This window comes from Oryctolagus cuniculus, chromosome 19 (genome assembly GCF_964237555.1).
Source record: "Oryctolagus cuniculus chromosome 19, mOryCun1.1, whole genome shotgun sequence".
NCBI classification, from domain to species: domain Eukaryota; kingdom Metazoa; phylum Chordata; class Mammalia; order Lagomorpha; family Leporidae; genus Oryctolagus; species Oryctolagus cuniculus.
Genome location: NC_091450.1, coordinates 32,002,749 through 32,030,100, shown reverse-complemented (window position 1 = coordinate 32,030,100; position 27,352 = coordinate 32,002,749). Strand labels below are relative to the sequence as shown.

General features: G+C 57.4%; 3 protein-coding genes across 23 annotated transcripts in view; 2 read left to right on the top strand and 1 right to left on the bottom strand.

The window, feature by feature from the left end:
* Positions 1-13,438, top strand: part of NAA60 (N-alpha-acetyltransferase 60, NatF catalytic subunit) — a 47,614-nt gene extending 34,176 nt beyond the window's left edge. For 3 of the 5 annotated variants that reach the window (XM_051836272.2, XM_051836270.2, XM_051836271.2), the window contains exons 2-6: positions 6,666-6,781; positions 9,654-9,783; positions 11,360-11,456; positions 11,976-12,211; positions 13,145-13,438. In XM_051836272.2, coding sequence (XP_051692232.1) covers positions 6,672-6,781; positions 9,654-9,783; positions 11,360-11,456; positions 11,976-12,211; positions 13,145-13,300 — 729 coding nt within the window. In that variant the 5' untranslated portion in view covers positions 6,666-6,671 and the 3' untranslated portion in view covers positions 13,301-13,438. The remainder of the gene's footprint in view (positions 1-6,665; positions 6,782-9,653; positions 9,784-11,359; positions 11,457-11,975; positions 12,212-13,144) is intronic. The other 2 variants (XM_051836273.2, XM_051836269.2) reach the window with 1 other exon arrangement.
* Positions 13,439-17,685: 4,247 nt separating this feature from the next.
* Positions 17,686-21,118, bottom strand: C19H16orf90 (chromosome 19 C16orf90 homolog). The gene is made up of 3 exons (XM_002722792.5): positions 19,573-21,118; positions 18,768-19,121; positions 17,686-18,222 (listed from the first exon to the last, which is right to left on the bottom strand). Exons 1-3 carry the CDS (start codon positions 19,616-19,618, stop codon positions 18,065-18,067), a joined length of 558 nt encoding a protein of 185 aa, XP_002722838.2. The 5' UTR covers positions 19,619-21,118; the 3' UTR covers positions 17,686-18,064.
* Positions 21,119-25,934: 4,816 nt separating this feature from the next.
* Positions 25,935-27,352, top strand: part of CLUAP1 (clusterin associated protein 1) — a 44,711-nt gene continuing 43,293 nt past the window's right edge. For 3 of the 17 annotated variants that reach the window (XM_051836257.2, XM_070064015.1, XM_070064016.1), the window contains exon 1: positions 26,366-26,643. In XM_051836257.2, the coding sequence (XP_051692217.1) occupies positions 26,622-26,643 (22 nt within the window). In that variant the 5' untranslated portion in view covers positions 26,366-26,621. Of the gene's footprint in view, positions 26,049-26,181; positions 26,310-26,355; positions 26,644-27,352 lie in introns of those variants that run through there. The other 14 variants (XM_070064019.1, XM_070064014.1, XM_051836259.2 and 11 more) reach the window with 12 other exon arrangements.

Genomic DNA, 27,352 nt, shown 5'->3' with positions numbered 1-27,352 from the left:
AGCTCGTTCAGCCAGTTCTCGTCCGTCATATGCACTGAACACCACAGGGTCATTTGTGTTTGAGACGTCTTCAGTTAAGTGTGGCCCGTAGGTGGGCTCCCCTCAGAGTAGGAGGGGCTGGGCTTTAAGAGGGAGGCTGTTTGGAAATAGAGCGCTGGTGTCTGCTCTTGTCACCTCGTGAATGACCCGTTCTCCTGCTCGCCCATGGGCACTGCTCACAGGGACGGATAGGCTGTGCCTGGCGTTGCTCGCTTCCTGCCCCCTTAGCCCAGCTCACTGTTGGGCGTGCAACGTCCTGGGCCCGTCAGAAGTGTCCCTCTTCTCCCTCACCTGCCCTAAAGACAAGAGCAAGGGTGCGATGATTTTGTCAAGCGTCAGAACCTCACATTGTTGATGGGCCTTGTACGTGGATGAGTGTGCACTGACGGAGCGGAGGCTGGCATGCTTGTTGAGAGAAAGGCCTGGCCTTGCACCGTGTCGCAGCAAGGGAGACAGGGCTCGTGCTGTGTGCCCAGGAGCAGGTGGGGCGGGGGGTGAGACAGCAGAGTGAAGGCCGCACGGAGGCGGGAGGGGAGGGCAGGGCCGGGAGGCATGTCCTGCCCCCGTGGCTGGAGCGCGTGGAGGGCACTGCTTGCCAATGGCACGTGCAGGCCCCAGCTGCTCTCAGCCAGGAGGAGCCGCGCAGACATGATGTGGAAGAAGACACAGAGGCGGGGTGGGTGGCTGTGGCTGCCTGACACCGCAAGTCTGCTCCGAGCTCCAGGGTGGAGGCCAGAGCAGCTCTCAAAGGCCTGAGAGAGCAGGCTGGTTTTTCGAGGTTCAGGGTGGCTTGTCCGTAATTAGAGCAGCACTTTTGAAGAAGCGGAAGGCCTCTGAGGGCTGACATCAGGGCAGGCCTGGCCAAGGAGGGACGTCTCCAGGAAATGTGGTTGTTTCCACTTGCTTATTTGGAGAATGAGTGGAGCGCCGGCATGGGAGTCCTGAGGGTGCCCGGAATCCCCCACCCCCACCCCCGAAACTGGCCCACAGTCCATCTCACGTCTCCTGGCGCTTAGCTCTGCTGGCAAGGGAGACAGAAAACACACCTGTGGGTGTTGGGGACATCTTGGTTCCGCTCCATGTTCCCTCCATGACTTGAGTACAGGGGTGGGTGAGGTACTGGATGAGGGAGCTCCCAGCCAGGCTGTTAGTGCAGCCAGGGTCGAGTCTGTGTGCCAGCCCCCTCCAGCCGCTGCAAGTCCTTGGGGAAAAGCAGCCTTGAGGATGGTGACTAAGGTGTTGTTTCAGTGCAGAGGGGAGGTGGGACTGTAGCAGCCTCAAGGAGAGGGAAGGAGGGAGGGAGGGAGCGGGGAGGACATGGACAGGCTGTGTGGCAGGCCTCAGGCCCCAGCTCCCATACTTCTTTGGTTTGGATCTTGAAGGAGCCAAGGTGCCCTTCCCTCGATTGTTTGCCCACATCCTGGGAGTTCCAGACCCCAGATGGGAGGGGAGGGCAGGGCCGGGAGGCATGTCCTGCCCCCGTGGCGGGAGCGAGTGGAGGGCACTGCTTGCTGATGGCATGGGCAGGCCCCAGCTGCTCTCAGCCAGGAGAGCATCCCTGCAGGCATGAACCCTGGGAGTCACGCTGTCACCTGCAGGCATGAACCCTGGGAGTCACGCTGTCACCTGCAGGCATGAACCCTGGGAGTCACGCTGTCACCTGCAGGCATGAACCTTGGGAGTCACGCTGTCACCTGCAGGCATGAACCTTGGGAGTCACGCTGTCACCGAAGCGTGGGGTAGGCGTTTGGTGCAGCAGTTAAGACCTTGCCCGAAAGGCCCGCGTCCCTTATCCGAGTGCCTAGATTCCAGTCCTGGCTCCATGTCCAGTTCCAGCTTCCTGCTAATGTATACCATGGGAGGCAGCACGTGATGCTCAGGTGCTCGGACCCTGTCATCCACATGGGAGACCTGGGTGGAGTTCTGGGCTCCTGGCTTCGACCTGGCCCAGCCCCAGCTGTTGCAGGGCATTTGGGAAATGAACCAGAGAATGGAAGATTTTCTCTCTCTGTGTCTTTTGTGTCTCTCTCTCCCTCTGCCTCCCTCCCTCATCTCTGTGTGTCTATATGCCTTTCCCGTAAAATGAAAATAAATTTAAAAATTTTTTAAATTCAAATGAACTTTGCCTTCTCCTGTACAAGTGCTCCTGTGTGATAAAGAATGTGTCCTGCGCCTTTCTGGGAAAGCGGACAGATACACGGCCTGGGCACAGGTGGCTTTGATGTCCCCATCCCCGCAGAGCCGTGTCCTCAGCCCATGAACGGCTCAGAGCAGAGTGCGCCTGTCTCTCCCAGAGCCTCTGTGCTGGCTCTGCCGCCCTTTTCTCTAACCAGGTCCTCAAGGTTCTTGTCCCTCACGTCCTGTGGGCAGCCTCGGAACAGCAGACCACGGGACTTGGAATGCGCGCGGAAGGGTGCCCATGGGCGCCAGCGCCAGGCGTTGCTCTGCCCTCAGTCCCGCACCTTCCTGGGCCCGGTCCCTCACCTGCAGTGGCAGGCCCCGTCTAGCATGTGGGGACAGTCCTCATCACATGCATGGAGAGCAGTGGCAGCGCGTCCTCCTGCACACACTGGGGCTGCCTTAGAGCCCAGAAAGTGCTGTGAGCCCAGAGACCAGCACCCTTCACCATGTGCAGGGCCCTGGCCCTGCCACTAACGGAGACCCCACCCCACGTGGTGACTCAACTCACACCGTTCTGTTTCACTCTCGTCCGGGACCAATAGTGTCCCTGCACGAGGTACCCAGTGCTGCTCACAGAAAGCCCCCCTGCCCAGCCTGTCCAGGTAAAGGAGCTTTGCTGCTTGGCTCGGAAGGGACTGACAGGGTGGTGGGTCCATCTGCACCTCCCCCACCCCATCCCGCCCCTGCGGGGGGCGGCCACCTGCTGAGCCCACCTGATTGCTTCCTTTTCTGGCTTGCAGAGGCTCATCTGCCTTCCTCAGGCCTCCCTGCTCCTGCCTTTGGTCTGTGGGACTGGGTCACGTTAGGCCCTGCAGTGCCTTGCAGTTTTCCTTTTGGTTAAATATGATGTGTTTCTATTTTTAAATCAAAGAGTCCAAAGACCCACCCTTTGGAAACATGGAAATCCTTCCAATAGGGATGCGAGAATCCACAAATAGTTGTGAACTCAGAGTTCAGTGTTTTTCTTGAAAGTCAGCCAGAAGTCCATATTCCCACTTGGATCAAGAGCCGCGTCCCAGGAATACTGGGCAGAAGTGCATAAATCCTCAGACGCACAGCCAGCATCCCGGTGCAGTGGCTTAAGCTGCTGCTCGCAACTGTGACATCCTACCCTGGAGCACTGGTTCCAGTCCCTGCTGTCCTTCTGACCCAGCTCCCTGCTAATGCTCCAGGGAAGGCGGCAGAGGATGGTCAAGTACTTGAGCCCTGGCCACGCATGTGGGAGACCCAAGTGGAGTTGCTAGATCCTGGCTTCACCCTGGCCCAGTCCTGCTGCTGCAGCCATTTGAGATGAACCAGGGGATGAAAGATTGCTCCCTCTCCATTGTCCTAGCCCTTTAAAAACAAACAAACAGAGCCGGCGCCGTGGCTCAATAGGCTAATCCTCCACCTTGCGGCGCCGGCACACCGGGTTCTAGTCCCGGTTGGGGCGCCGGATTCTGTCCCGGTTGCCCCTCTTCCAGGCCAGCTCTCTGCTATGGCCAGGGAGTGCAGTGGAGGATGGCCCAGGTGCTTGGGCCCTGCACCCCATGGGAGACCAGGAAAAGCACCTGGCTCCTGGCTCCTGCCAGGATCAGCGCGGTGCGCCGGCTGCAGCGGCGGCCATTGGAGGGTGAACCAACGGCAAAAGGAAGACCTTTCTCTCTCTGTCTCTCTCTCTCACTGTCCACTCTGCCTGTCAAAAAAAAAAAAAAAAAAAAAACAAAAAAAAAAACAAACAAACAAACAAAAAGATTTACTTATTTATTTGAAAGAGTTATGGAGAGGGAGAGGCGCAGAGAGATGCAGAGATCTTCCATCCACTGGTTCACTCCCCAAATGGCCACAACAGCCAGAGCTGGGCCAGTCTGAAGCCAAGAGCCAGGAGCTTCCTCTGGATCCTCCACACGTAGGCACAGAGGCCCAAGGACTTGGGCTATCTTCTGCTTTCCCAGGCCATAGCAGAGAACTAGATTGGAAGTGGAGCAGCCAGGACTTGAACTGGCACCCATATGGGATACTGGCGCTACAGGTGGTGGCTTTACCTGCTGTGCCACAGCACCAACCCCCCAGCCCTTTTTTTTTTTTTTTTAATTTTTATTTTATTTGAAAGAGTTACGGAGAAAGAGGGACAGAAAGAGAGATCTTCCAGCTATGGGTTCATTCCCCAATGATGGGGCTGGGCCAGGCCAAAGCCAGGCACTTCATCTGGATCTCCCACATGAGTGGCAGGGGCCCAAGCATTTGGACCATCTTCTGCTTTCCCAAGGGCATCAGTAGGGAGCTGGATCAGAAGTGGAGTAGCTGGGACTTGAACCTGCATTCATATGGTATGCCAGCATTGCAGGCAGCAGCCCAACCCACTGTACCACAATGCCAGCCCCCACTCTGGCCTTTCAAATAAATAAATCTTTTAAAATATAAAGATTCCAGGCTCTTTCCATCATCTTAAAAAAAAAAAAAAAAAAGACAAGGCTGTCCTATGGAGTTCTTCTTAGGCTATCAAGCCTCAGTCTGGAGGCTTAAAAAAGTTTTAAGTCAGCATTATTGAAACTTAACAGACGTACACACTGTGTAATGCACCCATTTCAGGTGCTTAGCTCAGTGCGTTTTGACAAGTGTGTGTGTGTTTGTAACCACCGCCACCACAGTCATGATACAGAATAGTTCTGTTTCCCCAGGAAATTGCCCCCCCCACCCCCAGCCTCTTTGTAGTCGGTGCCGGGTCTCAGACAACCACAGAGGTCAAAGCTGTGCTTCCTCCACTGCCTGGGCCATACAGCACTCAGCTGTTAAAGTGGGTCTGCCTTTGGCCACCCAGACCCTCATGGTGCCAGGCTGCTCCCAGGGCCTGTGCTCCTCCCACCCTCTGCTGAAGGCAGAGCTGAAAGTGGCCTGTTCTTCAGCTGTCCCCGGGAGCTCAGGCACCAGTGGGTGCAGCTGGGGGGTTTCTGGAACTCTGCAGGTGCTGAGGCCGCGAGGCCTTGTGCTGGCAGCTTACAGATGACTGCAGAGAGGGCCTTGTGCTTAGCTGGAACCATGGCGCAAGGGGCGCCAGTGACCTTGAGCAGCTGCCACGCGTATTTCACTTGGGCTCACCGAGCTATAAGCATTGAGTGTCTTGGATGTTGCCCCAAGTATAGCAGTGCATGACAGCTGTCCCATTCCCTCAATTATTTTGTTGAAAAATTGAGCATATATGACAATAATTACTGGTGTTATACTCTACCTACCTAATTCAGTAGCTGATACATTTTGTCACATCTGCTTTATAATTTATAAGTAGTTACAACCTAGGGTTGTAAACATCACAGTGTTTCTCTCCGGGAGGTGTCAATGTGCATCCCCTAAGACTTTGTCGCGTGTTGCCACCAAGCCATGCCAGAGCCAAGAAAATGAACCTCAGCTTTGTACTGTCATCTGCTGCCCGGGGCTTATTTAACGCTCCCCAAGTCCAGCTGCAGGCTTGGGTTTTCCCGTGGGGATCTGCTTATCACATACAGCCTCAGGCCTCCTGTCTGTCTTCGTCTTCTTTTGTGTTTTTAACGGTGTTGGCTGTTGGAAGAAACTAGGCCGCGGGTCTTGTGGTCTCGTTTGTCCGCCGCCATGTGCCCTGTACCTCACTCCTGTGTGCTGCTTGGCATCAGCAGGCTCACGAGAAGCTAGGTCTGAGGGCGCGAGTGGGTCCTGGCCCAGCATTGCAGGCGGGAGCTTCCGGGGCTTCAGGCAGTTCCCACCCAGTTCAGCCAGGTGGAAGTCTGGGCCTGACAGCCGGGGAACAGTGCCCAGCAGGTCTGTGGTGGGCAGGCTCAGTGAGCCCTGGGCAGCCGAGGGGTGCCGTCCCGGGCCTTGCACCTGCTCCCCGGCAGCTTTGGCTAGTTCCTGCTTGACGTCAGTTCTCTCGGTGGACCCCAACTGGTGACTTCTGCTTCTGTTATTACTTCTACCCTAAAAAAATAACTTTCTCACTGAGCTACACGTTCTCTCCCTCCTTCCAAAACAAAGGAGGCTGCTCCAGCGGCACCCAGAGGGTGGGGAGTGGCAGAGCTCCCGTCTGCTTTAGGCGGCCATCGAGTCCAGGATTGGGACATGGTAGTAGCCTGGGGCCTTGGGCTTTCTCCAGCAAAGGACCTGCTGTCGTGAGACTTGAGACCTGCCAGAGAGGAGCTGGGACAGCTGTGGGGCGGTCAAGGGAGAGAGGAGAGAAACAGATCAGGCAGGCTTCCCTGGGCTGGGCCCAGCCACGAGGGGAGCCTGGGTCCTCACTCAGCCCTTCCTGAGCACCCGCAAAGCAAGAGCGACCTTGAGCCCTGGAATTGGGGAATGCTGTGAGGGGAGCAAGCCACCTCATACCTAAGGAGACACCCATGACGGTGCTGCTTGCTCCCCTCTCTCGCCTGCACCCCTCACCACCTGGGACAGTGTAAGGAGGGGCTGCGAGGTGACACTGCCTGTTCTCTCGGCAGGTGTGAATGACAGAGGTGGTGCCATCCAGCGCCCTCAGCGAGGTCAGCCTGCGCCTCCTCTGCCACGATGACATAGACACCGTGAAGCACCTGTGCGGCGACTGGTTCCCCATCGAGTAAGTGGGGCAGCACCTGCACCGCCAGCTGCAGGTTGCATGGGTGGCGGCAGAACGTGGGGTCTCCAGATGCTGGAGTGGAAGAGGGCCTCATGACCCTTGGGGCCACATGGCCACTCTCAGAGGGAAGATGGGCCTGGAGGGGCCAGGTAGGCCAGAGATGCCCCCTGGAGCGTGTCTGCTCTGGGCCTCTTCCCACGACCCTTGTTGCTCATGTGAAGGGCTCCCCACAAGGCTCTGGTGAGACCTGAGTCAGGGTGAGGAGTTGGTTACATACCAGATGTTAGGGTACACTCATGCAAAACTGCAGTGTTACTTAGGAGAGAAAGATCTCTGGAAGAGTCAGGTTTGTTGGCAGGGACAGTTCTTTACCAGGTATTAAGTGAAAGCAAGGTACACACACAGTCACATTCTGGAGGCCCTCCCCCCCCTTTTAAGATTTTATTTATCCACTTGAAAGTCAGAGGTACGAAGAGGCAGAGGCAGAGAGACAGAGAGACAGAGACAGAGACAGAGAGAGAGAGAGGGAGAGGTCTTCCACTTGTTTGTTCACTCCCTAAATGGCCGCAACAGCCAGAGCTGGGCCTATCTGAAGCCAGGAGTCAGGAGCTTTCTCCAGGTTTCCCACGGGGTGCAGGGGCCCAAGGACTTGGGCCATCTTCCACTGCTTTCCCAGGCCATAACAGAGAACTGGATCAGAAGTGGAGCAGCTGGGACTCAGACCGGTGCCCATATAGGATGCTGGTACTGCAGGCAGCAGCTTTAGCCGCTATACCATAGTGTCACCGCCCCTCCCCCAGCCCCTCATTTTTATTTAAAAACATATGTAGGGTAAAAGTTTCCAAGAGTCTGTGCTTTAGATGAGGAGGGGATGAACTTTTTTTGCCATCCATCATACAGGTCACAGCCAACACCCCTAAAACTAAAGATGGGTGGATGAGAAAAGCCTTATACATTTATTTGATCATAGTTTTATGTGACATGTGCAGCTTCAGATCAGAGTCAAAGATCCAGAGTCTTTCCTATTGTTTTTCAAGATTTATCTGTATATGTGTGTATATTTGTGTGTGAGAGAGAGAAAAAGAGAAAGAGACGGGGGCGGGGGGCAGGGGGAGAGAGCTAGCAAGCTTCTATCCACTGATTCACTCTCCAAATGGCCACAACAACCAGGGCTGGGCCAGGCTGAATCTAGAGGCCTAGAACTCAGTCTGCATGTCTCACATGGGTGACAGGGACCCAAGCACTTGGGCCATCATCCCCTGTTGTCCCAGGCACATTAACAGGAGCTGGATTGGAAGTGGAACAGCCAGAAGTTGAACCAGCGCTCTGATATAGACTGCCAGCATCTCAGGCTTAACCCACTGCCCCACAGTGCGCCCCGGAGCATCCAGTGTTATGTGTAGGTTCTGAGAAGTATGGACAGCTGCACAGGACTGAAGACAGGAAGTTGTGATTGAATGGTCCCCGCTTGAGGGCGCCCAGCAGGCACTGTTCAGACTTGTCTGGGCCTCCCTGTGCAGCCTCTCTGTACAGTATTCTATCTTCCCAGGAGTGAGGCAGGGCCCATTCTGAAGTGGGGAGGGGGAGGGAAGTCCTATGACTTACAGTCAAACAAGGTAGACCAGAGCTTTCAGGGATGCCTGTTGGACGCAGCGGTTAAGACAGCACTTGGGACTCCCACGTCCCGTAGGCTGAGCGCCTGGCTTTGAGTCCTGGCTCCACTCCTGATTCCAGCTTCCTGCTAAGATGCACCCTGGGAGGCAGCCGGTGATGGCCCAAGTACTTGGGTCTCTGGGAGACCTGGATGGAGTTTCTGGCTCCTGGCTTCAGCCTGGCATAGCACTGGCTTTTGTGTGTTGTGTACACACACACACACACACACACACACAGAGCTTTCATCTGCTGGTTCATTCTCCCAGTGGTGATAACAGCTGGGCCCGAGGCATCAGGCTCCCTGGAAAGAGGAGTAACTGATGACTTGGAGTGGCGAGATGGGAGTGCCATGTCCCGGCCGCAAGGCCAGCTGGGCACTCTGGGTCAGAGCAGGACCGGGGAGGCCTCAGATGCTGTTTAGGCCCTACAGGGTGAGATTGCCGTGGGGTCAGCGGCGTTGGCAGGGCTGAGCAAAGCAGCTCTCTGCTGCAGCCCCACTCCAGCTCTTGATCAGAAGAAAGGCATCCAGGCCAACCTGTTCGGTCTCTTCCAAGTTTCAGAGACAAAACCCACACCTGTAAAACCGAGTGCCTATGCTTTCCTGCCCTCGTCTCCCAATGGGGGCTGGGACCAGATCTGCTTAATGACTGGTCCTCTGCTCTTCTCCTTGCTGCCCTCGGAGCAGGCTTGGCCTCTTTCTGGTGGGCAGCCCCAAGAAGCGCGGCCACACTTTACCCTTGAGGCCAGGCTCCCCCACCTCCATCCAGGGGCATCCTAAACTTGGATGCCACTTAGCCGTGGACTTGGCTCTTCCTCACATGGCTCTTCTTGTTTTCAGTGCCAGAAAGTCATCTGTAGAATTCTTAGAGGCAGCCTCCCAGGTGTCCAGGTCCTGGGAGCTCGAGTCGCCCAGCTGAGGAGCAGGCCTCCCTGGCTCCCTCTGAGAGCTGCTACAGAGAGTTTCATGGGCGGCTTTCCCTCTTGTGTCTCATGTTTGGTCAGTCATTTTTCCCGTCAGAAATTCCCAGTCCTGTCTGGGCAGATGGCTCCTTGAAGAACTGGGACAGTTACATAGAGGGGCTAAGTGATGGGTACTCTCCCCCCAGCCTCAGAGCAGAGGGCACCAGTGGCCAGGGTCCCCCTTGCTTCCAGAGCCCGCAGTGTGGTGGCAGTTGGTCTTGACCCGGGGCAGGTCCACTGACCATGTCCTCTTCCTCAGGTACCCAGACTCATGGTATCGTGACATCACGTCCAACAAGAAGTTCTTCTCCCTTGCTGCCACCTACAGAGGCGCCATCGTGGGAATGATAGTCGCTGAAATTAAAAGCAGAACCAAAATACACAAAGAGGTAGGTCTGTGCAGTAGTGACTTGGCTGTCGCTGGGCAGTGTGGACACTGGGCGGTGGGTGCGGGCTCTAGAGACCGCCTGTGCTGGGGCCCGGCGTCTCGTGCCTGTGACCCTAGGAATCTGGTCTAGGGAGGGGGACTCATCCCCAGCTGGCTTCTTTGACAGACACGCCCTTATGTCTGTCAAGGGGCAGGGTCCAGGCCTCGCGTCTTGTTTTGTCAGGGGTGAGCCCGCGGGGCAGTCGGCAGGTGACACACAAACGTCCAGCTTGTGTTGGTGGCGAGGTCGTAGCAACTGAGGGAAATGGTAGCTTTCAGTCAGAAGTTAGTGAGAAGAGAGGGACAGTTTCTTCGTGTGCAGCTTCCTCTAAGGTCTGAGAACTCCGCAGGACGTGAGGGCGGCCCCCCCACCTTCGCCACCTACACAGAGTCCAGCTGGGAAGTGCGAGGCTGTGACGTTGGTCAGGATGGGTCTCGGCCACTGAGAGGTGTTCACTGCAGGGCGGGGGATGCAGCCCGCCAGCAGCTGCTCGAGGTTCTGTCTGAAGGTTCCAGAAGCGGCCTCTCCCCTTCTGAAGGACCCAGCCCCACTAACATCCACCCGTTTGCCACCATTAAGCCCTGGCACAGTTGGTTTCTTTTAAGAGGAATTTTGCTATCCCAGCTTCCTCCGGGGCTTTGACCTTCCACTGCTTGCTGGTAAGGTACAGCAGAGAGGAGGCCAGTGGTGGCCCTCTGATCACGCCTCCCTCAGGGACAGTCCCCGAGCTCCCGCGGGTGCTGGCAGGATCTCCGTGCTCCTCCTGCACGGCTCCTGTGCTGGCTTTCTCTGCTGTAGACACGGCGACCCTTACTGTCTGCTCCCCCGCTCACGGGAGACGGCCTCTGCACCATGGCACTGGCTCAGGCCTCGCTGAGAGGCCGAGCAAAGCTTTCAGTACAGGTTAAACAGCGCCAGCCAGGGCTTTGGTCACTGGGACGCGGGCGTGGGCTGGCCCCACCCCCGGGCCACGGGCGCCGCGTGGCACACAACACACAGGAGCAGAAAGGAGTCTCAGCCGGGCTTTTCTGGGGGAGAAGAGCAATGGGCACCACACACTGTTGCTGTCCTCTGGCAGCGCGTGTGCGTCAGACACTTGTGGCTGGCTTCATGACCTTTCCTCACCAACGTCCTGCTTCTGGATCCAAGGAACAGGTGCAGTGGTGTGCCACAGCATGGTGCAGCCTGCCGCTCTGCCCGGCTTAGTGGTGGAGAGGGGCGGACGGCTGCCCGGAGCCCTCCTGAGGACCACCTGGGCAGCCTGTGGTTCTTGAACGAAACCTCCCAGCTCTGCACTCGGCCAGCTGTCCGGCCTCTCGGAGGATCAGCTCACACATTAAATGCCCGTGCCTAGCGTAACTCTGTGTTAGCAGACCCCCTGGGGAGGTGGGCTGACTCCACCAGCCCTGGTTCTGCCCCTCCATCCTCACGTCCCGCAAGAACCGGGCCGGGGAGGGAGTCAGTGAGCACACTGCGTGGCTGTGCACTGCCGTGAGCCTGGGGCTGCGTGTTCACCTCTGCCTCTCGCTGTCTTTAGGATGGGGATATTCTAGCCTCCAGCTTCTCCGTGGACACCCAGGTGGCGTACATCCTCAGCCTGGGCGTGGTCAAAGAGTTCCGAAAGCATGGCATCGGTAAGGGCGGCCCGGCGCACCCTGGCTCCTCGTGTCCCTCGGCCCCGTCCGCCTCAGAGCTCTGCTGTCTCCCCACCCCTGCGGCCGTCGCCCGTGTTCTTTCCCCACGTGGCCAGGCCCTTGTGCCACAGCCTGCTCCCCAGGCCTGACCCAGACCAGCTCCTCCTCCTCCTCCGAGCAGCCCCTCCCGCCACCCCTGCAGCCACACAGCCGTGTCTGGTCCTGACTGAGGGTGAAAACGCAAGCAGAAGTAAAGACCCCGTGTTCACTCTCCTCAGTGCACACTGCTTGTCCTCAGCGCCCTCCGACACAGCCGCGGGCAGCACAGGTTCACCCTTGTGTGGGAAAGCTCAGTGAGCCTCCGTGGCTTCGCCTGTGCCTGCTGCTCATGGGCCCTGCTGGCCGCGAGGCGTCCAGGGCTTTGCCCGCAGGTGGCTGTGGGAGGATGGGCTCTGTCCGCTGCACGTCCTTACCCGCGTCACCGCCCTGTGTGTATAACCTTCACCTGGTCTCCCCAAGGGTCCCTTCTACTTGAAAGCTTAAAGGACCACATATCGACCACTGCCCAGGACCACTGCAAAGCCATCTACCTGCACGTGCTCACCACCAACAACACAGCCATCAGCTTCTATGAAAACAGAGACTTCAAGCAGCACCACTACCTGCCCTACTACTACTCCATCCGCGGCGTCCTCAAGGACGGCTTCACCTACGTCCTCTACATCAACGGCGGCCACCCGCCCTGGACAATCTTATATCCTTCCTGCTGGGGCCCAGGGTCCGGGGCTTCCTAGCCATGTAGGTGGCAGAGCCGGTGAAGGTGAAGCTCACGGATGCGTTTTGCCCAGCCCGGCTCGAGCTGTGGGCAGACCTGGGTGTGTGATGAGGCTGCACGGAGTAGAAGACGGGTGCGCCGCCATCCACGTTCCCAGACCTGAACCTGGCTTGGGAAGCGGATTTCAACCCTCCTGCCCAAGATGTACCACCCGTCTTCCCCACACGGGGGTTGAAGCCTCCTGCCCTCGTGGAGCCTGTGTGCTAGCTGGGGAGAAAGCAAGGGAGGCGAAAGAACAGTTTGTTACTTAGAACACTTGGGGTCACAGCGTCCTTACAGAGGTGCAGGGCCCAGAGGTGTGTCCTGCGCCCTGCCGCCCCTCCACTGGTCTGACAGGCAGGAGGAAGGAAAGTGCCGTGTGTGTGTGTGTGTGTGTGTGTGTGTGAGTGTGTGTGTGTGTGTGTCCATGTTCAAATGAATGAGTCTAGGATTTGTCTGCTTCGAAGGAAAATAATCAGAAGGAGAGACCCAGGACCCCATCGCCTCCTGGCTTGGATGAACGTGGGCCCCTGTAGACCTCCAGGGTCAGCACCATTGACCCCTCCTTGGTGGGGTTTGGGGCCCCATCACTCCTGTGTTCTGCCAGACCCCTGCCCCACTCGCTGTCTGAGTGCCCGGAACCTCACCCAGGGTCCCTCGTGGTCCCGGGCCCCACCTCGTTACTCTGTACAGCAGAGGCCTCTCTGAGCTTTCCAGGGCCACGCAGGAGCTCAGCAGGTTCTTGTCCCCAGCCCCCCAACATGGCGTGCTGTGGGCCCGTAGTTCGTAGGTCGCTGGCAAGCCCGAAGACCAGTGCTCCTGGGCAGGCAGGGGTGGTGGGGGCGAGTTCGCATCTTCCTTGACAGAGCCCACAGACTACATCCAGCACCTGGGCTCAGCGCTGGCCAACCTGAGCCCCTGCTCCATCCCGCACAGGATTTACCGCCAGGCCCACAGCCTGCTCTGCAGCTTTTTGCCATGGTCAGGCATCTCCAGCAAGGGTGGCATCGAGTACAGCCGCACCATGTGATGCCCGCTGGGCAGCCTCCACCAGTTCCCACCCCGCGGCGCCCTGGCGAGCCCGCCTTCCTGTCCATCTGACCTCTGCTGTCCTCTGCAAGGAGCTGGTGACCCCCTGCCAGGCCCGTCGGCCTGCTCCAGCTGCAGGCCCGGTGCTATGCGGGCTCAGAGCAGAGAGCGTGCCCAGCCTCCTCACAGGTAGGCCACAGCACACAGTAGGGCACGGAGCGTGAGGTCCTTCCAGCAGGCCCTGCTTGGAGTCCTGAGCAATCCCGGAAACGGCACGAGGAGGGCTGGTGACAGGGCTCTGCAGCCCTGCAGAGCTTCGCTTCCAGAAAGACTTGCTTTCATTTTGTTTGTTTTTTTGGGGGGGGGTGGGGGGGTGGGGAGGGGAGGTAGAGCTAAAGATTTATTTATTTGAAAGGCAAAGAGAGAGAGAGAGAGATCTTCCATGTGCTGGTTCACTCCCCAAATGGCCACAACAGCCAGGGCTGGGCCAGGCTGAAGCCAGGAACCTGGATCTACATCCAGGTTTTCCACATGAACGCAAGAGGCCCGAGCACTCGGACCAGCTTCCACTGCCTTCCCAGGCCATTAGCAGGAGCAGAATTGGAAGTGGAGCAGCCGGCCCTGGGAGTGGTCCCCACGTGGGATGCCAGCGAACAGGTGGCAGCTTAACCCCTGTGCTGCAACGCCAGCCCCAAGGCTCTCTGCCTTTTAAATAACGTAATCACATGGTTCAAAAAATTAAAACCACGCCCCCTGCCCCTCACACCCTGCTTGCTCAGCTTCCCCTGTGTCCCAGATGTGCTCACGGGAAATCCACAGAGACCTCAGCTCTATAGCAGTACCACCACCCACGGCTCAGATCAGCCCCTGTAGATGAGCCCGCCTCTCCCGGCCTCAGGGAACACCAGTGCTGGGAGGGGCGGGCGAGCCCAGGGCCCACCCTCGTGCACCCACGTGGCCCAGTGCAGGCTGGTGACGGCACAGCAGGCCCTGTGGCTACCTGGGCTGCATCTGTGTGTAGAAACACCAGTGCCTTCAGTTGTGCCAGGGGCAAAGGGAACCTGGCAGCCACTGACGAAAACTAACCTGCAGATGGGCTCCTGCCCCCGGGGTGCCAGGGCCTCACGGTGGGGTGGGGCAGTCTCCATGGGGCCTTCATCTTACCTCACTTTCCTCTCTCACAGGCTCCCCAGCTCTCCTGGCTTCTGGAAGCTTCTGCCTCTGCCCGGTGCCCTGGTCCTGCCTCCACACTCATGCATCCTCCCCACCAGGCGGCTGGCCAGGGGGGCTGCTCTCACCGGGAAGGGCATACTGCCCGGGCCTCTCCTCCCCTGCCGCCTGTTCCGTCGGCCCTTTCCTGCAAGCTGAAGGGGACTTTGTGCCGCGAGGGAGCGGCACAAGTGTTACAGTCGTGTTTGTCCGCAAAGGCGCAGGAGCCTCAGAACAAAGTGGAGGGTGAAGGAGTCCGGGCCCCCAGTCCCCGGCCCCCCCCCCCAAGACGCTGGAGCAGCGGCCGGGGTGGGGAGGCTCTTCCTGCGAGCACAGAGCTCTGGAGCTTAGCTCCTGGCTGTCCCCAAGACACTGGCCTGCCCGCTGGGTCCTGGGCTGCTCCGCGCCCCTGGCCTGCTGCTGGGAGCTGGGCTCAAGACAGGTTGTTCCCCTCCTTCGTGCTTCCATGAGCCGCAGCTCCAGGGCCTGGCCTGTGCAGATGGGAGACTGCGCTCACTGGTCTGGTCTAGCCAGGGCCAGAGGGCAGGAGTGAGTCACATGCCTGTGGCCCCTCAGCCTCCGAGGGCAGAGGCCGCGTCAGCTCTGAACTGTGTTTGCAGTATGCAGACATCACACACATCTAGCGTTCCTTCCGCCCTGCATCCCCTAAGAGCCATTTGCTGCCTGTCCTGCCCTCCAGAGCGGCCAGGAACCAGGGAGGCAGGTCCACCCAGTGTTGCTATAGTGTCCAAGCCCCGTGGCAGAGGGTCCCAGCCCCGCTGCACCGCTGGCCTGTGCGAGAGGGGAGCCAACCCAGGCAGCTGGGACCGCAGTGCCCTGAGTGTCCCACCCCAGCCGTACAGCAGGGGGAAGGGTCCTCAGCATGCTGGCAGCCCCTCCTGGGCAGCGTCCTGCGGAGTGGTCCAGCCTTGGCTGCTGCTGGCCGTGTGCTGCCGCCATGGTGTCCTCTGCTCAGAATCAACGGTGATCATGTGATTATTTCTGCCCCATCGGGTGAGGGAAGAGTCTTCCAGAAGGTTCTGCCTTGGACATTCAGAATCCAGCTCAGATGCCTTGCCCGCCCTCCCCCACCCTGCCCCCTTAATCACTGCATTGTCCAGCTCTGTGCTGAGCGGATGGTAGTGTTTGAACACCAACGAATAAATAGACTGTGAGTGGGCACATCCGGTTGGCAGGCTGCCTGCAGGCCTTGCCCGAGGGTTTGCCTCCCCGGGCTGGGGCTGAGAATCTGTCTGGGGACTGTGCACTGCTCTCAGAAGGATGGCTTCCAGCTAAGGGACCGACTGCACACTGGTCTCTGCTCCTCCTCATCGACGGGCCCTCAGCAGCTGCCCCTGGTGGCTCCATTTCCCCAAGCTCAGCTTCGAGCTTGGCCGTGCACCAGGTGGGTGGCTCTGCAGCCCCCCTGAAACTTCTGTTCTGGTTTATAGAAGCCTCCCAGGGTGGTACAGCCTCGTGGTTGGGGGCCCTGGGTCGGCACGCCCACGACGGGCCTGCGCAGGTGCCAGCCTGCTGGGCCAGTGCCTCCATCCCCCTGCACACAGCACACAGGGGTCTCCTGTCGGGCACTGGGCCTGGCACACTTGTCTGCAGGCCCCACAAGGGGTCTTGGTGTCTGAGACACAGCCTGCCCACGGGCTGCTGGCAGAGGCCTTGGTCTCCTCCCAACGCCAGGCCCAGCGCATCGCCAGCACACCGTGGGGGCCCTTCTGTGTCTTTGTCCATCGGGGAGGAGTGCGGGAGCTGGGGTTGGGCTCGCGTGTGACTGCAGCAGATGTCTCCCAGGGAAGGGCGCCGGGCTGGGACTACAGACGGCCCCCAGACCCAGCAGCAGTTCATGGTTGTGCCGTCAGGACAGGCGTTCGTGGGGAAAGTCAGCTGCACGGGGGGCTGGGGTGGGCCCAGGAGCTGGAGAGCCTGCCGAGGGCTGCTGCAGCCAGCTTGGCCGTGGGTGACCACGCTCCCTGCCCGTGGACTCCCTGTTCTGCCGGCTCTGGGTAGGTGACTCCTCACGTGGCCGCTGGCCCCCGGAGCTCACCCTGCAAGCAGCCAGGCCTCACTGCCAATATCAGTCAAGCGAGGCCCCGTGCCACACCCCATTCAAGAGGAAGGAGTTGAGGGAGGGCCAGAATATGGGGCCGTGTGACTCTGTGGGTCACCAAACTGGCCACGGCACGGCCATCTGTGCCGAGGTGAGGGGTTTGGGTTTGTCCCAAACTGCTGGCTGCTGGCAGTGTCCGTCGTGTGTGTCCCCCTGGGCAGCAGAGCCACCCTGTCCTCAGCAACGCTGGGCTGGTGGCCTGGCGTCTGGCAGCCTCGCTGATGTCTCCTGAGCTGTCGGGTGTGCTTGGCTGTTAGGGGAGAGGGCGGGGGCAGCCGCCTCCTATCACCCCCTGGGGTCGTGCAGAGACACTGCCCAGCCCTGGCTGCTCCTGAGCAGTTCAGACACCCACTCGCTCTGCTCCTCCTGGGGGCTGCTGCCGCCACCCAGCCACTTCCACACAGAACAACCCAGGGACCTAGGAAATGCCCCGCCTAGGACCAGGCTGGAGGGGAGGGGCGGGGCTGAGGGAAGGAGTCCTGCTGTCCTGATGCCGGCACGTGCGTCCGACAGGGGCCCAAGGTAGGGGCAGTGCTGAGTGCTCACCTGACCGAGGCCGCCCCGATGCTCCCACTCTCCCCACAGGACAGACCAGTGGTATGGGCAGCAGTTCTCAGTGAGTGGGGGCTTTGGGCCACGTCTGGAGGTGGGTTGTCAGGCCAGGAGGAGGGCACCCAGCACCAGCAGAGACCCAGTCCCAGATGTCAGCAGACCCTGGCACAGAGGAAGGCCCCACCTGGGTGCCCGGATTCCAGTCCAGTGTGGATGTGGGGAGTGGGGCCACCAGGGTAGGTCTTTGCTTTTCCTGCTAGGAGGGATGGGGTAGCTGGGAGCCTGTGTCCTTGCCTGAAACACCGCTTGTGCATTTGGGCCTGTGAGATCCTACCCACTCTATAGGGCCAGGAAGCTTCCAAGAAGCCCTCCAGGACCCCTCTGGGGTACTCCATCAGCCCACTGTGTGTGGCTCTGACTGGTGCGCCACCTCGCAGCGACGGGCGGGGAGCAGTGCAGACCCGTCCCTGGGGCGACTGGCCTGTTCCCACCTGAGTCAGCATGGTGAGAGACAGACAAGAAGGTGCAGGCCTTGCTTTTATTGACGTTAGACCTGAGGGCCCCCCACCTCTCGGGAACCTGATGCTCTGCCCGGCCCTGCCTCCCAGGTGCCAGTGGCTGATGTGAGGCTGAGGCTGCGAGGGCACGGCTGTGCTTACGTGTCTTCCGTCCCTCCCACAGGACCTCCTCCCTCCCTCCCCCCGGCCTTTCCCCGGGGTTGGCCCAGGTCTGGTGCCACCGGACAGCTGCCAGGGTGGCTCGGTGGGGAGGGCTACTGTGGGGAGGGGCTCTGCCCCCCCATTCTTTGGACCCGCCTCTCTGGCCACCGCCAGCACTGCCATCCTTTGCCCTGCTGTCCACAGCCCTGGCACTCGAGGGTCCCTACTGCCTCTCCAGGGCCCCAGAGCGGGTTCTCTTGCACAAGGGACAAATGGTCTCCTCCAAGGCCCCCCAGGACCTCTTGGGCCTGACCCCCAAGCCCTCGGGGGCCCCAGGCTGGGAGGGCGTGTCCTGGGTCTGGTCTGAGCTGGAACTGGAAGCTGAGGGAGGAGGAGAGAGAGGGGTCACTAAGAGGCTTGGAGGAGAAGCAGCCTGCCCTGGGGTCCCCAGAACCCAGCAGCCTCCCAAAGGGCAAAGGAGGCAGCCTTGCCTGGAGAGGACCCGGGGTGGGGGGTGAATGGTCCCTCCCGCCAACTTGAACCAAGCCTCATTTTACACACACAGACCCAGCAAGGAAGACAGCTGGCATCAGATGCAACGCTGAGACAGGCGCCTCCCCTTCGCCTCACACCCCCTCGCCACACTCCAGCTGTGCGCCACTAGCGCCCAGACTGCGGGGGCGTGCAGCTTTCTGACCTGCCAGCAGCGAGCACAGGGCTGGCGCCGGGTTCATCAAGACCTGGATCCCTCGAGTGCGACATCACCGTAGGGGCCTCCTGGCCCCTAGGTCCCTTCCTCTCCCCTGCTGGACCTCTCCCCCTCCCCTCAGGCGGCTTGAGAATGCAAAAGGTCCATCTGAGTCCCCAGCCCAGCCCTCCCCACGGATCTTGCCCTCTGTCCCCAGGGCCGCCTCGACAGAGCTCACCTGTGCTTCCCAGGCTGTCCCCGGGCACTTGGGCTTCCAGAAGGGCTGAGCAACGGCTGTTACCTGGGCCCAGAGGCCCCTGTGGCAGCACCAGGGGCCAGGCAGAGCCCTCAGGCTGCGGCAGGCAGCCGCCGGTCATGAGCTGGCCCAGCCAATGGCTTTTACATTGGCCAGCAGGCTGCATGTGGCCCGGCAGGTAGAGAGCCAGGCCCCGGAGGTGGCGCAGCCGGAAGTTCTTGGGCTTGCTGCCCTGGGCAACGGGGCACTGCTGCTGCTGGTTCCCCAGACCCCCCTCATAGATGTTGAGTGGTGTGTCGAGGTGGCTGAGGTGTCCTTGGGCCCGGCCCACTGCATCTGCAGAGGGGAGAGGGGCACCAGGTTGTTTCTGGCCGGCCCAGCAGCCAGGAGGAGAGAACTTAGCAGTGTGCCTCTGGGACGAGTCATACGTGGACTCTGCTCCCAGCCTGCTGAGCCTCAGCTTACCTGCCTTGTGAGATGGGCTCAGCCCCCTGGCCCCACCCAATGTGTTACTCTTTCCCCCTTCCCCAGCCGACAAGGGAGATCCAGGAAACCTGGGGCCTTCTCAGTGACCCCTTTGTGGCCCCAACCGTAGAATGAGTACTCTGATGACAGTGAGGTCACTGCATAGTGGGTCCAGTGTTAAGTGACCAGCCCAGGGTCACATGGCCCAGCACGCCTGTCCCCAGGGCCACCCAGCAGCTTGGGGCCCAGGTCGGGACAGCTGATCATCCCTCTCCTGGCACTCCCCCCACCCCTACCCCCACCCCCACCCACAGCTCAGCACCTTCTCTGATGCGCAGCTCAGAGAACGCACAGACCAAGGCTTCCATGGAGGGCCAGCGCGGTGGGGGAGGAGCTGTCAGGCCGCGTGTGTGGCACAGCCCTGCTCTCTCCTTGCCTAGCGGGTGGGTCTGCAGGTCTCCCGTGGTGACTGGCTCTTATGATGTCACAGGGAAGACTCAGCCTTCCTGAAGCCACCGGTTTGGGGATGGTGTCTAGGGGAGGGCTAGGAAATGGACCAGAACTACAGAGGAAGTCCCTGGTTCCCCTGACTTGGCGCAGTCCACGCCAGACGGCCTGCTTGGAGCGACCTCTCCGGCCTCAGCGGTGGGGGAACAGTGAGGGTTTGAGGTGCAGTCCTGCCAGGACCTGACATGCAGAGAAAGCTGATTCTGGGTGACAGGGCAAGTCACTTGCCTCCCTGTCCATTTCCCTACTAGTGAGTCCCCTGGTAGTGTGTGGAGGAACAGGAGCCCTCACATACTCCTGGTGCGGGGTGTAAATGGGCACATCCAGTTTGGAAAACAGCTTGGTAGTTTTACAGAATTTAAATATTCAGCTTCCCTGATTCACAGATGACATAATCTTGATTGTAAAGGAAAGCACGTTTAAAAAACCCCAACCTACTAGAGCTAATGAAATCGAGCAAAGTCGCAAGATAGTGCCCATAGATTATATTTCTATGCACAAAGAATGAGTAATATAGGAAGAAATTTAACCAAACAGGTGAGAGAATCAACATTGAATACAACCAAACTGCTGAGAGAACCTGAAGAAAAATAAATGGGAAAAAAAGTCTATGTTCGTGTTTGAAGACAATATTGTGAAGATGGCAGTACCCCCAAAGTGGTCAGTGCAGTCCTTATCAAATCACAATGGCCTGTGGGTAGTGCATTAGGGTTCTCCAGAGAAACAGTCAGTAGGGTGTTCGTAGATACATGAGGCTTTTTAAAAATTATTTATTTATTTGAAAGTCAGAGTTACACAGAGAGGAGGGGCAGAGAGAGAGAGAGAGAGAGGTCTCCCATCTGCTGGTTCACTCCCCAATTGGCCGCAATGGCCGGAGTTGCACCGATCTGAAGCCAGGAGCCAGGAGCTCTTTCAGGGTCTTCCACTCGGGTGCTAGGGCCCAAAGACTTGGGCCATCTTCTACTGCTTTCCCAGGCCACAGCAGAGAGCTGGATTGGAAGATGAGCAGCCGAGACTAGAACCGGTGCCGGTGTGGGATGCTGGCGCTTCAGGCCGGGTGTTAACCCGCTGAGCCACAGTGCCAGCCCCTGAGGCTTTTTTTTTTTTTTCAAGATTTATTTATTTTAAAATAAAATAAAATTTAAAAAGATTTATTTATTTATTTATTTGAAAGGAGAAGATACAGAGAGGCAGAGACAGAGGCACTTCTGGGGCATGAACCAGCAGATGGAAGAGCCCCCACTCCCCATGCCTCTGCCTCTCTGTAACTCTGCCTTTCGAATAAATAAAATAAATCCTTAAAAAAAAAAAAGGTGCAAGCCACTACAGAAAAGAGTTAAACATACAATTCCATATAACCCAGCAAGGCTACTCCTAGATACACACGTAAGAACTGAAAAGATAATCAAGCAAACACTTTGACAACACACAGCAGCACTATTCGCAATCGCCAAAAGTTGGAAACAACCCAAGTCTTCATCAACAGATGAAGGGAGAAACAAGTTGGTGGAATGCTACTTGGCTGAAAAAGAATATCACTTACAGTAAAAAGGAATACAGTACTGATATGTGCTGTTACGGAGGAATCTCAAAAACGTTCTAGTAAGTGAAAGAACCAAACATGGAAGTGCACATGTGTTGATTCCGTTTCTGTGAGATATCCGTGGGTACAGAAGCAGAAGGTGCCCGCCAGGGACCAGAAGGGAGTGGGGTCGGGAACGGACTGCTGAGCTACTAGGAGATTTCCTTTATGGATGCTCAGGATGGTTTGAGATTAGATGGAGGTGATTGCTAAGCAGCGTTATAAGCTAATGCCGCTAAAATGAACACTTAATAGGGAAGTTTATGCTGCATGTATTTAACCACACAAGAAAAGTAACTGATAAGAAACAAACAAAAAAAAAAACCTGTCCAAGTCATCAAGAATAAAGAACATTTGAGAAACTGCCACAGTCTAGAGGAACCTCGGGAAATGTGACAACTAAATGTCATGTCCCAAATAGAATCCTAGAACAGAAAGGGCTTTAGGTTATTTTTTCTTTAAAGATTTATTTATTTTACTCGAAAGAGTTACACAGAGAAGGAAAGGCAGAGAGAGAGAGGTCTTCCATCCTCTGGTTCACTCCCCAATTGGCTGCAATGGCTGGAGCTGTGCCAACCCGAAGCCAGGAGCCAGGAGCTTCTTCCAGGTCTCCTGCATGGGTGCAGGGGCCCAAGGGCTTGGGCCATCTTCTACTGTTTTCCCAGGCCATAGCAGAGAGGTGGATAGGAAGTGGAGCAGCCAGGACTCAAACTGGCACCCATATGGGATGCCGGCACTGCAGGCGGCGGTTTTACCTGCTACGCCACAGCACCAGCCCCCGGCCTTAGCAAGGAGGGGCTGGTGCTGTGGCCTAGTGGGTTAGGCCTCTGCCTGCCATGCCAGCATCGCATATGGGCACTGGTTTGAGTCCCTGCTGCTCCACTTTTGATCCAGCTCCCTGCTAATATGCGGAAAGCAGCAGAAAATTGCCCAAGTCCTTAGATTCCTGCCACCCACCCGTGGGAGACATGCATTAAATCCTGGGCTCTTGACCCAGCCCTGGCTGTTTATGGACATTTGGGAAGTGACCCAGCACATGGAAGATCTCTGTTGGTCTACCTGTCTTTTTCTCTCTATATATCTATCTTTCAAATTAAATAAATACATAAATATTAAAAATCAAGTGAGGAGGCTCGGATTCCTTCTGTGCTCCCAAGAGCCCCACCGACCACAGTGGGTTCTGCCCACGATGTCTGGTTGAATTCTCACAGCCTTCATATAATGCGATACCATCAGGTATTACAGCCCTGTTTTAAGGTTAAAGAACCTGAACCAGAGAGGTTAAGGAACTTGTTCAAGTTCACCCGGCAGACTGCTTTCTTTTGGGTACAACGCCAGGAGCTTGTTGACTCCAGTTTGCCCTAACTGCAAAGCAGCACTTCAGATGCTGGTGGCCTGTTGTGAGCACACAAGCCCAGAATTAACACCTACCCTAGATCCAGCCCTCAACTGGGACTTCCCAGCCAGGACAGAGGCATGTAGGGAGAAGGGGATGGCAGGCAACAACACAGAAGGCTTGGCCCTTCCTCAGAGACTTTGCCTCAACCCAGTGATTACTCCTACTCATTCCTGCACGCATTCATTTGGTCAGGCAGGTAACTTAACAAATAAATTCTGAAGACTTGTGTCGATTTGGGGATATAATCGAGAATGAGGCATAAAAAGCTCTCTGCTTTCATGGAGGTCACATGTCCAGATTAGAGCCACAGAAGCAGAGGAGATAACAGTGATGTAACCGGGAGGAGGCTGGGGACGGTCCCGCTTTGGCGCAGGTGGTCAGACAGCCCTCCTTGACACAGTCATCTGGTGAGACCTGAGTGGGCAGAGGAGCCACCACACAAACAGCTGCAGTTGGGAAGAGCCCTCCAGGCAGAGGGGGCTGCAAGTGTCCGTCAGAGCATACAATGGGCAAGTTTAGGGGAAAGGCAGCCAGGGTGCATGGGACACAGGCGGTGAGGACCATGGTTGGGGCACCAGGGAGGCCAGGCTGAGGGGTTGAGTTTTATTCCAGATGTAATAGGAAGTCACTGGGTAGTCTTTTTCCTTTAAGAGTTTGGTTTTGCCCATGTTTCTTTTCAATATGGTAAAACTCACCCTTTAAGTCTTAAAGATTTATTTATTTGAAAGGCAGAGAGAGATTGATCTTCCATCTGCTGGTTCACTCCTCAACCATCTGTAATGAAGGGGCTGGGCCAGGCCAAAGCGAGGAGCCAGGAACTCCATCTGGTCTCCCACAGTGGGGAGACCCAAGCCCTAGGGCCCATTAGCAGGGAGCTGGATAGAAAGTGGGATAGCCAGGACTCAGACTGTTGTAAGCTGTGACTTAACCCACTGAGCCACAATGCCGGTTCCAAAATTCACCCTTTTTAGTGCACTGTTTTATGAGTTCTGACAAACACCTTTCTGTCCTGTAACTACCACCACAATCAAGGTACAGAACAGAGCCATCTCCTCCCCAAATTATCTTGGACACCTTTGTAGCCAACTCCCCCTAGTAACCACTGGTCTGTTTTCTGCCTGTACAGTTTCTTTTTCATTTTTTTTTAAGATTTATTTATTTATTTGAAAGTCAGTTACAGAAAGGCAGAGAGAGAGAGAGAAAGAGATAGTGAGAGGGAGAGAGAGAGAGTGTTTTCTATCCGCTGGTTTACTCCCCAGATGGCCACAACAGCCCGAGCTGTGCCAATCCTAAGCCAGGAGCTTCTTCCGGGTCTCCCACGCAGGTGCAGGGCCCAAGGACTTGGGTGGTCTTCCTTCTGCTTTCCCAGGCCATGAGCAGAGAGCTGGATCAGAAGTGGAGCGGCCGGGACTCAAACAGGCGCCCATGTGGGATGCCAGCACTGCAGGCGGTGGTGCCAGCCCCATGTGCAGTTTCATCTTGTCCTGTTCTCATATAAATGAATTATACAATGTGTAGCTTTTTTTTTTTTTTTTTTTTTTTTGAGTCTGGCTTCTTTCACTTAGCCACGCATTGGAGACTCATTGTATAACAATGTGTCCTGAGTTTGCTCCTGTTTTGTTGCTGAGGGATATTTCATACAAGGGACTTCCACAGTTTATCCATTCTCAAGTTGACAGACACTTGGATGGTTTGCAGAATCAGGTGATTGCAAATAAAGCTGCTATAAACATTTAGATACGGGTTTTGACATAAATACAGGTTTTCATTTCCCTCTGGTAAGTACCTATTAGTGGGATTACTGAATCATAGTTTAAGTGTCTGCGTGTTTAACTTTACAAGAAACTATCAATCATTTCCAGAGCAGTTCAGGATGCTCGAAATTCCTTTCAAGTGTTTGGCATTGTCAGAATTGTTTGCTTGTGATTTTAACCATTTTAACAACTTCATAATGGTGTCTTGCTGTTGTTAATGTGTCTTTCCTTAATAACTGGTAATTCTGAGCATCTTTTCATTTGCTTGTTGTTAGTCATCCATATATCTTCTTTTGTGAAGTACCTGTTTAGGTTTTGGTCCATTTGCTAAACGGATTGTCCTGAGTGCTGAGTTCTTTATACACTCCAGATATGAGACCTGGTGTCAGATATGTGTTTTGTGCCTAACATCTCCTAGATGGTGGCTCATCTTTTAGTTTTCTTATATATAGTGTTGTTAAATAAAATTTGTGGGAGTCATGTTAACAGACCAGACCAAGCAGAATGGAGTCCTACATGCGAGGTGCCTCATAATCCCAGTGAACTTGGAAATGGGCAAGCTTCCTCCCAAACAGGAAATTCACACAACCAATTAAAACCGTCAAGCGAGTCAACCCGAGCTAGCATGATAAGGAAATCCCCTGTGCCTTAACCTATACAAGGAAGGTAACCCGAAGTAACCTGATGTTAACCAGCCCGAATTTTCACTGCTGTTTCCTTGCTCCTGCTAAGCTTCCTTACAGAAGCCATGTCCGTTGGAGCACTTTTTTCATAGCAAGGATGAAGCCGCAATCACAAATCCTAGTAACTGACAATCCCATCATTAAGCTCGACTTGTTGAAAAAAAAACTTTTTAAAGATGTACTTCTTTATCTGAATATCAGAGTGCCCAAAGGAGGCAGGGAACTCCCCACATGGCTACAACAGCCAGGGTTGGGCCAGGCTGAAACCAGGAGCCAGGAATTCCATCCTGGTCTCCGGCTCGGGTGCCAGGTGCCTAAGCATTTCAGCCATCATCCGCTGCCTTTCCAGGCACACTGGCAGGAAGCCGCATCAGGAATGGAGCAGCCAGGACTTGAACGGGCGCCCCCAACGGAAGATAGCGCCGAAGCACAACCGTGGCTCTTGAACGTTCGTTTCTAAGCTGAGGAGCATACGTGTTGTATTATCGACGAAGTCCAACCTATCCTGAGAGAATCTGTTTAGGGAAAATGCTTCGGTATATTATATACTCATAAAACAGCTTGCTCAATCCAGGTTTCCTTCTAGAAAACGTAGTTTCAGGTTCTACACGTAGGCTTGCGGCACTTTAATTCCGTATACAGGGCCAGGTTGAGAAGGGGTCAGTTGTTCGCATGTGGGTTCCACAGCTCCTCGCGGAAGGTTATCCTCGCGCCACCACAGGCCTCAGTCGCTCAGTCCGGCACGGGACGCGTCGCCTCAGCAACCGCCCGGGTGCAGGGCGTGCCCGGAGGCCCCTGCGCCCGCGCGGGGCCGCCTTCCTCCCCGTCCACTCGTCCAGGTTCCTGTCATCTCACCATCCCCGCCCGTTCCAGGTACGGCTTCCGGTTAGGCACTCTGTGGGGACCGACCCTCGTGCTGGCCGGATGTCCCGCCAGAAGGGGCCGCGGGTGCAGGGACAAACGTCGGCGCGCGCAGCCTCCAGCCGATTTCCGGCTTGTCGCGAAGGCCAGGCGGCTGCGCATGCGCGGTCGGGACGAGCCGCCTTCGCTCGTGAACGCGGCGTCGTCGTTCGACGGTTCCGGAGGAGGGGCGCGAGGCCAAGCCTTCCACACAGGACGTAGAGGCAAAGCACTGTGCGTAGCACGCAAGAAGGACACGCGGCCCGGGAGTACATCGTTTATGGAAGGGAGAAGCAGTCTGTGAAGCCCCTGTCAGGCGCGCCAGCCGGGGCCACGTGTCCGTGTCGCCCTCGGCGTCCTCGCAGCGCCCCCTACGGCCCTCTTTGTGCGCCTGCGCCCGCCGCCGCGTTTCGGCTCGCGCCTTGTTTGGCCCCGGCCGCGCGCCGTCCCGGGCTCCGTGCGTTGCCATGGAGACCGGCGAGGCCCGGGGCTGCGGGCGGCGGGAGCGAGCGGCGGCGACCTGAGGCGCCGGGGGACGGAGGCAGCATGTCTTTCCGCGACCTCCGCAGTAAGGCGGCGCCTCGGCCCGGGCCTCGCGCGTCTCCCTGAGGCTGGGGGGCCCCTCTGCCGGCCGCGTGCGCCTGGGGCCTCGGCCCCGTCTTCAGACATGTCGTGGAAGGCGGAGCTTTAAAAGAGGAGTTTGCCAGGGCGCAGAAGCGTTTTGGGGAAATCCGTGCGGTTCTTCCGCGAACTTTCCGCAGAGCCCGCCCCGCCCCCGGCTCTGCCTGTGGCGGTGGAAGGCTCTCGGCCTGCCCCCGGGCCGCGCGCGGCTGGTGCTCCAGTTGCCGCGTTGGGGATTCCCGGGAGAACGCAGGGGCTGTTCGGGGTGGGGGTGGGAAAGCCAGGAGAGCGGAGAGGGCGCTGGGGGATGATCGTGTTGGGCTTTAGGGCCTGCCGGGGGCTGCCGCGGGTGGAGCAGAGCCTGGCGTGGATTGCTGTGTGCGTGGAGGCCCCGAGCCCCGCCGGCCAGGGGGCGCGGGCGGGCGGGTGCCGGGACCCGCCGGTTACGTTCCGGCTGGTCGCCGTCGAGGGGAGGTGGGCTCGTGTGACCTGGAGCTAGGCCTGGGAGGAAGCGGAGGCGAAGGCTTAGGACCGAGCGACGCTGTGTGCTGTGTCTCTCTGCGGGCTCCCCCTGCGCAGGGGGTCCTGACAGGCCTCTCCCTGAGGTCAGCTCGCAGAGGACAGCGTGTGTCACGTGGAGGACGGTGCTCCCCTGA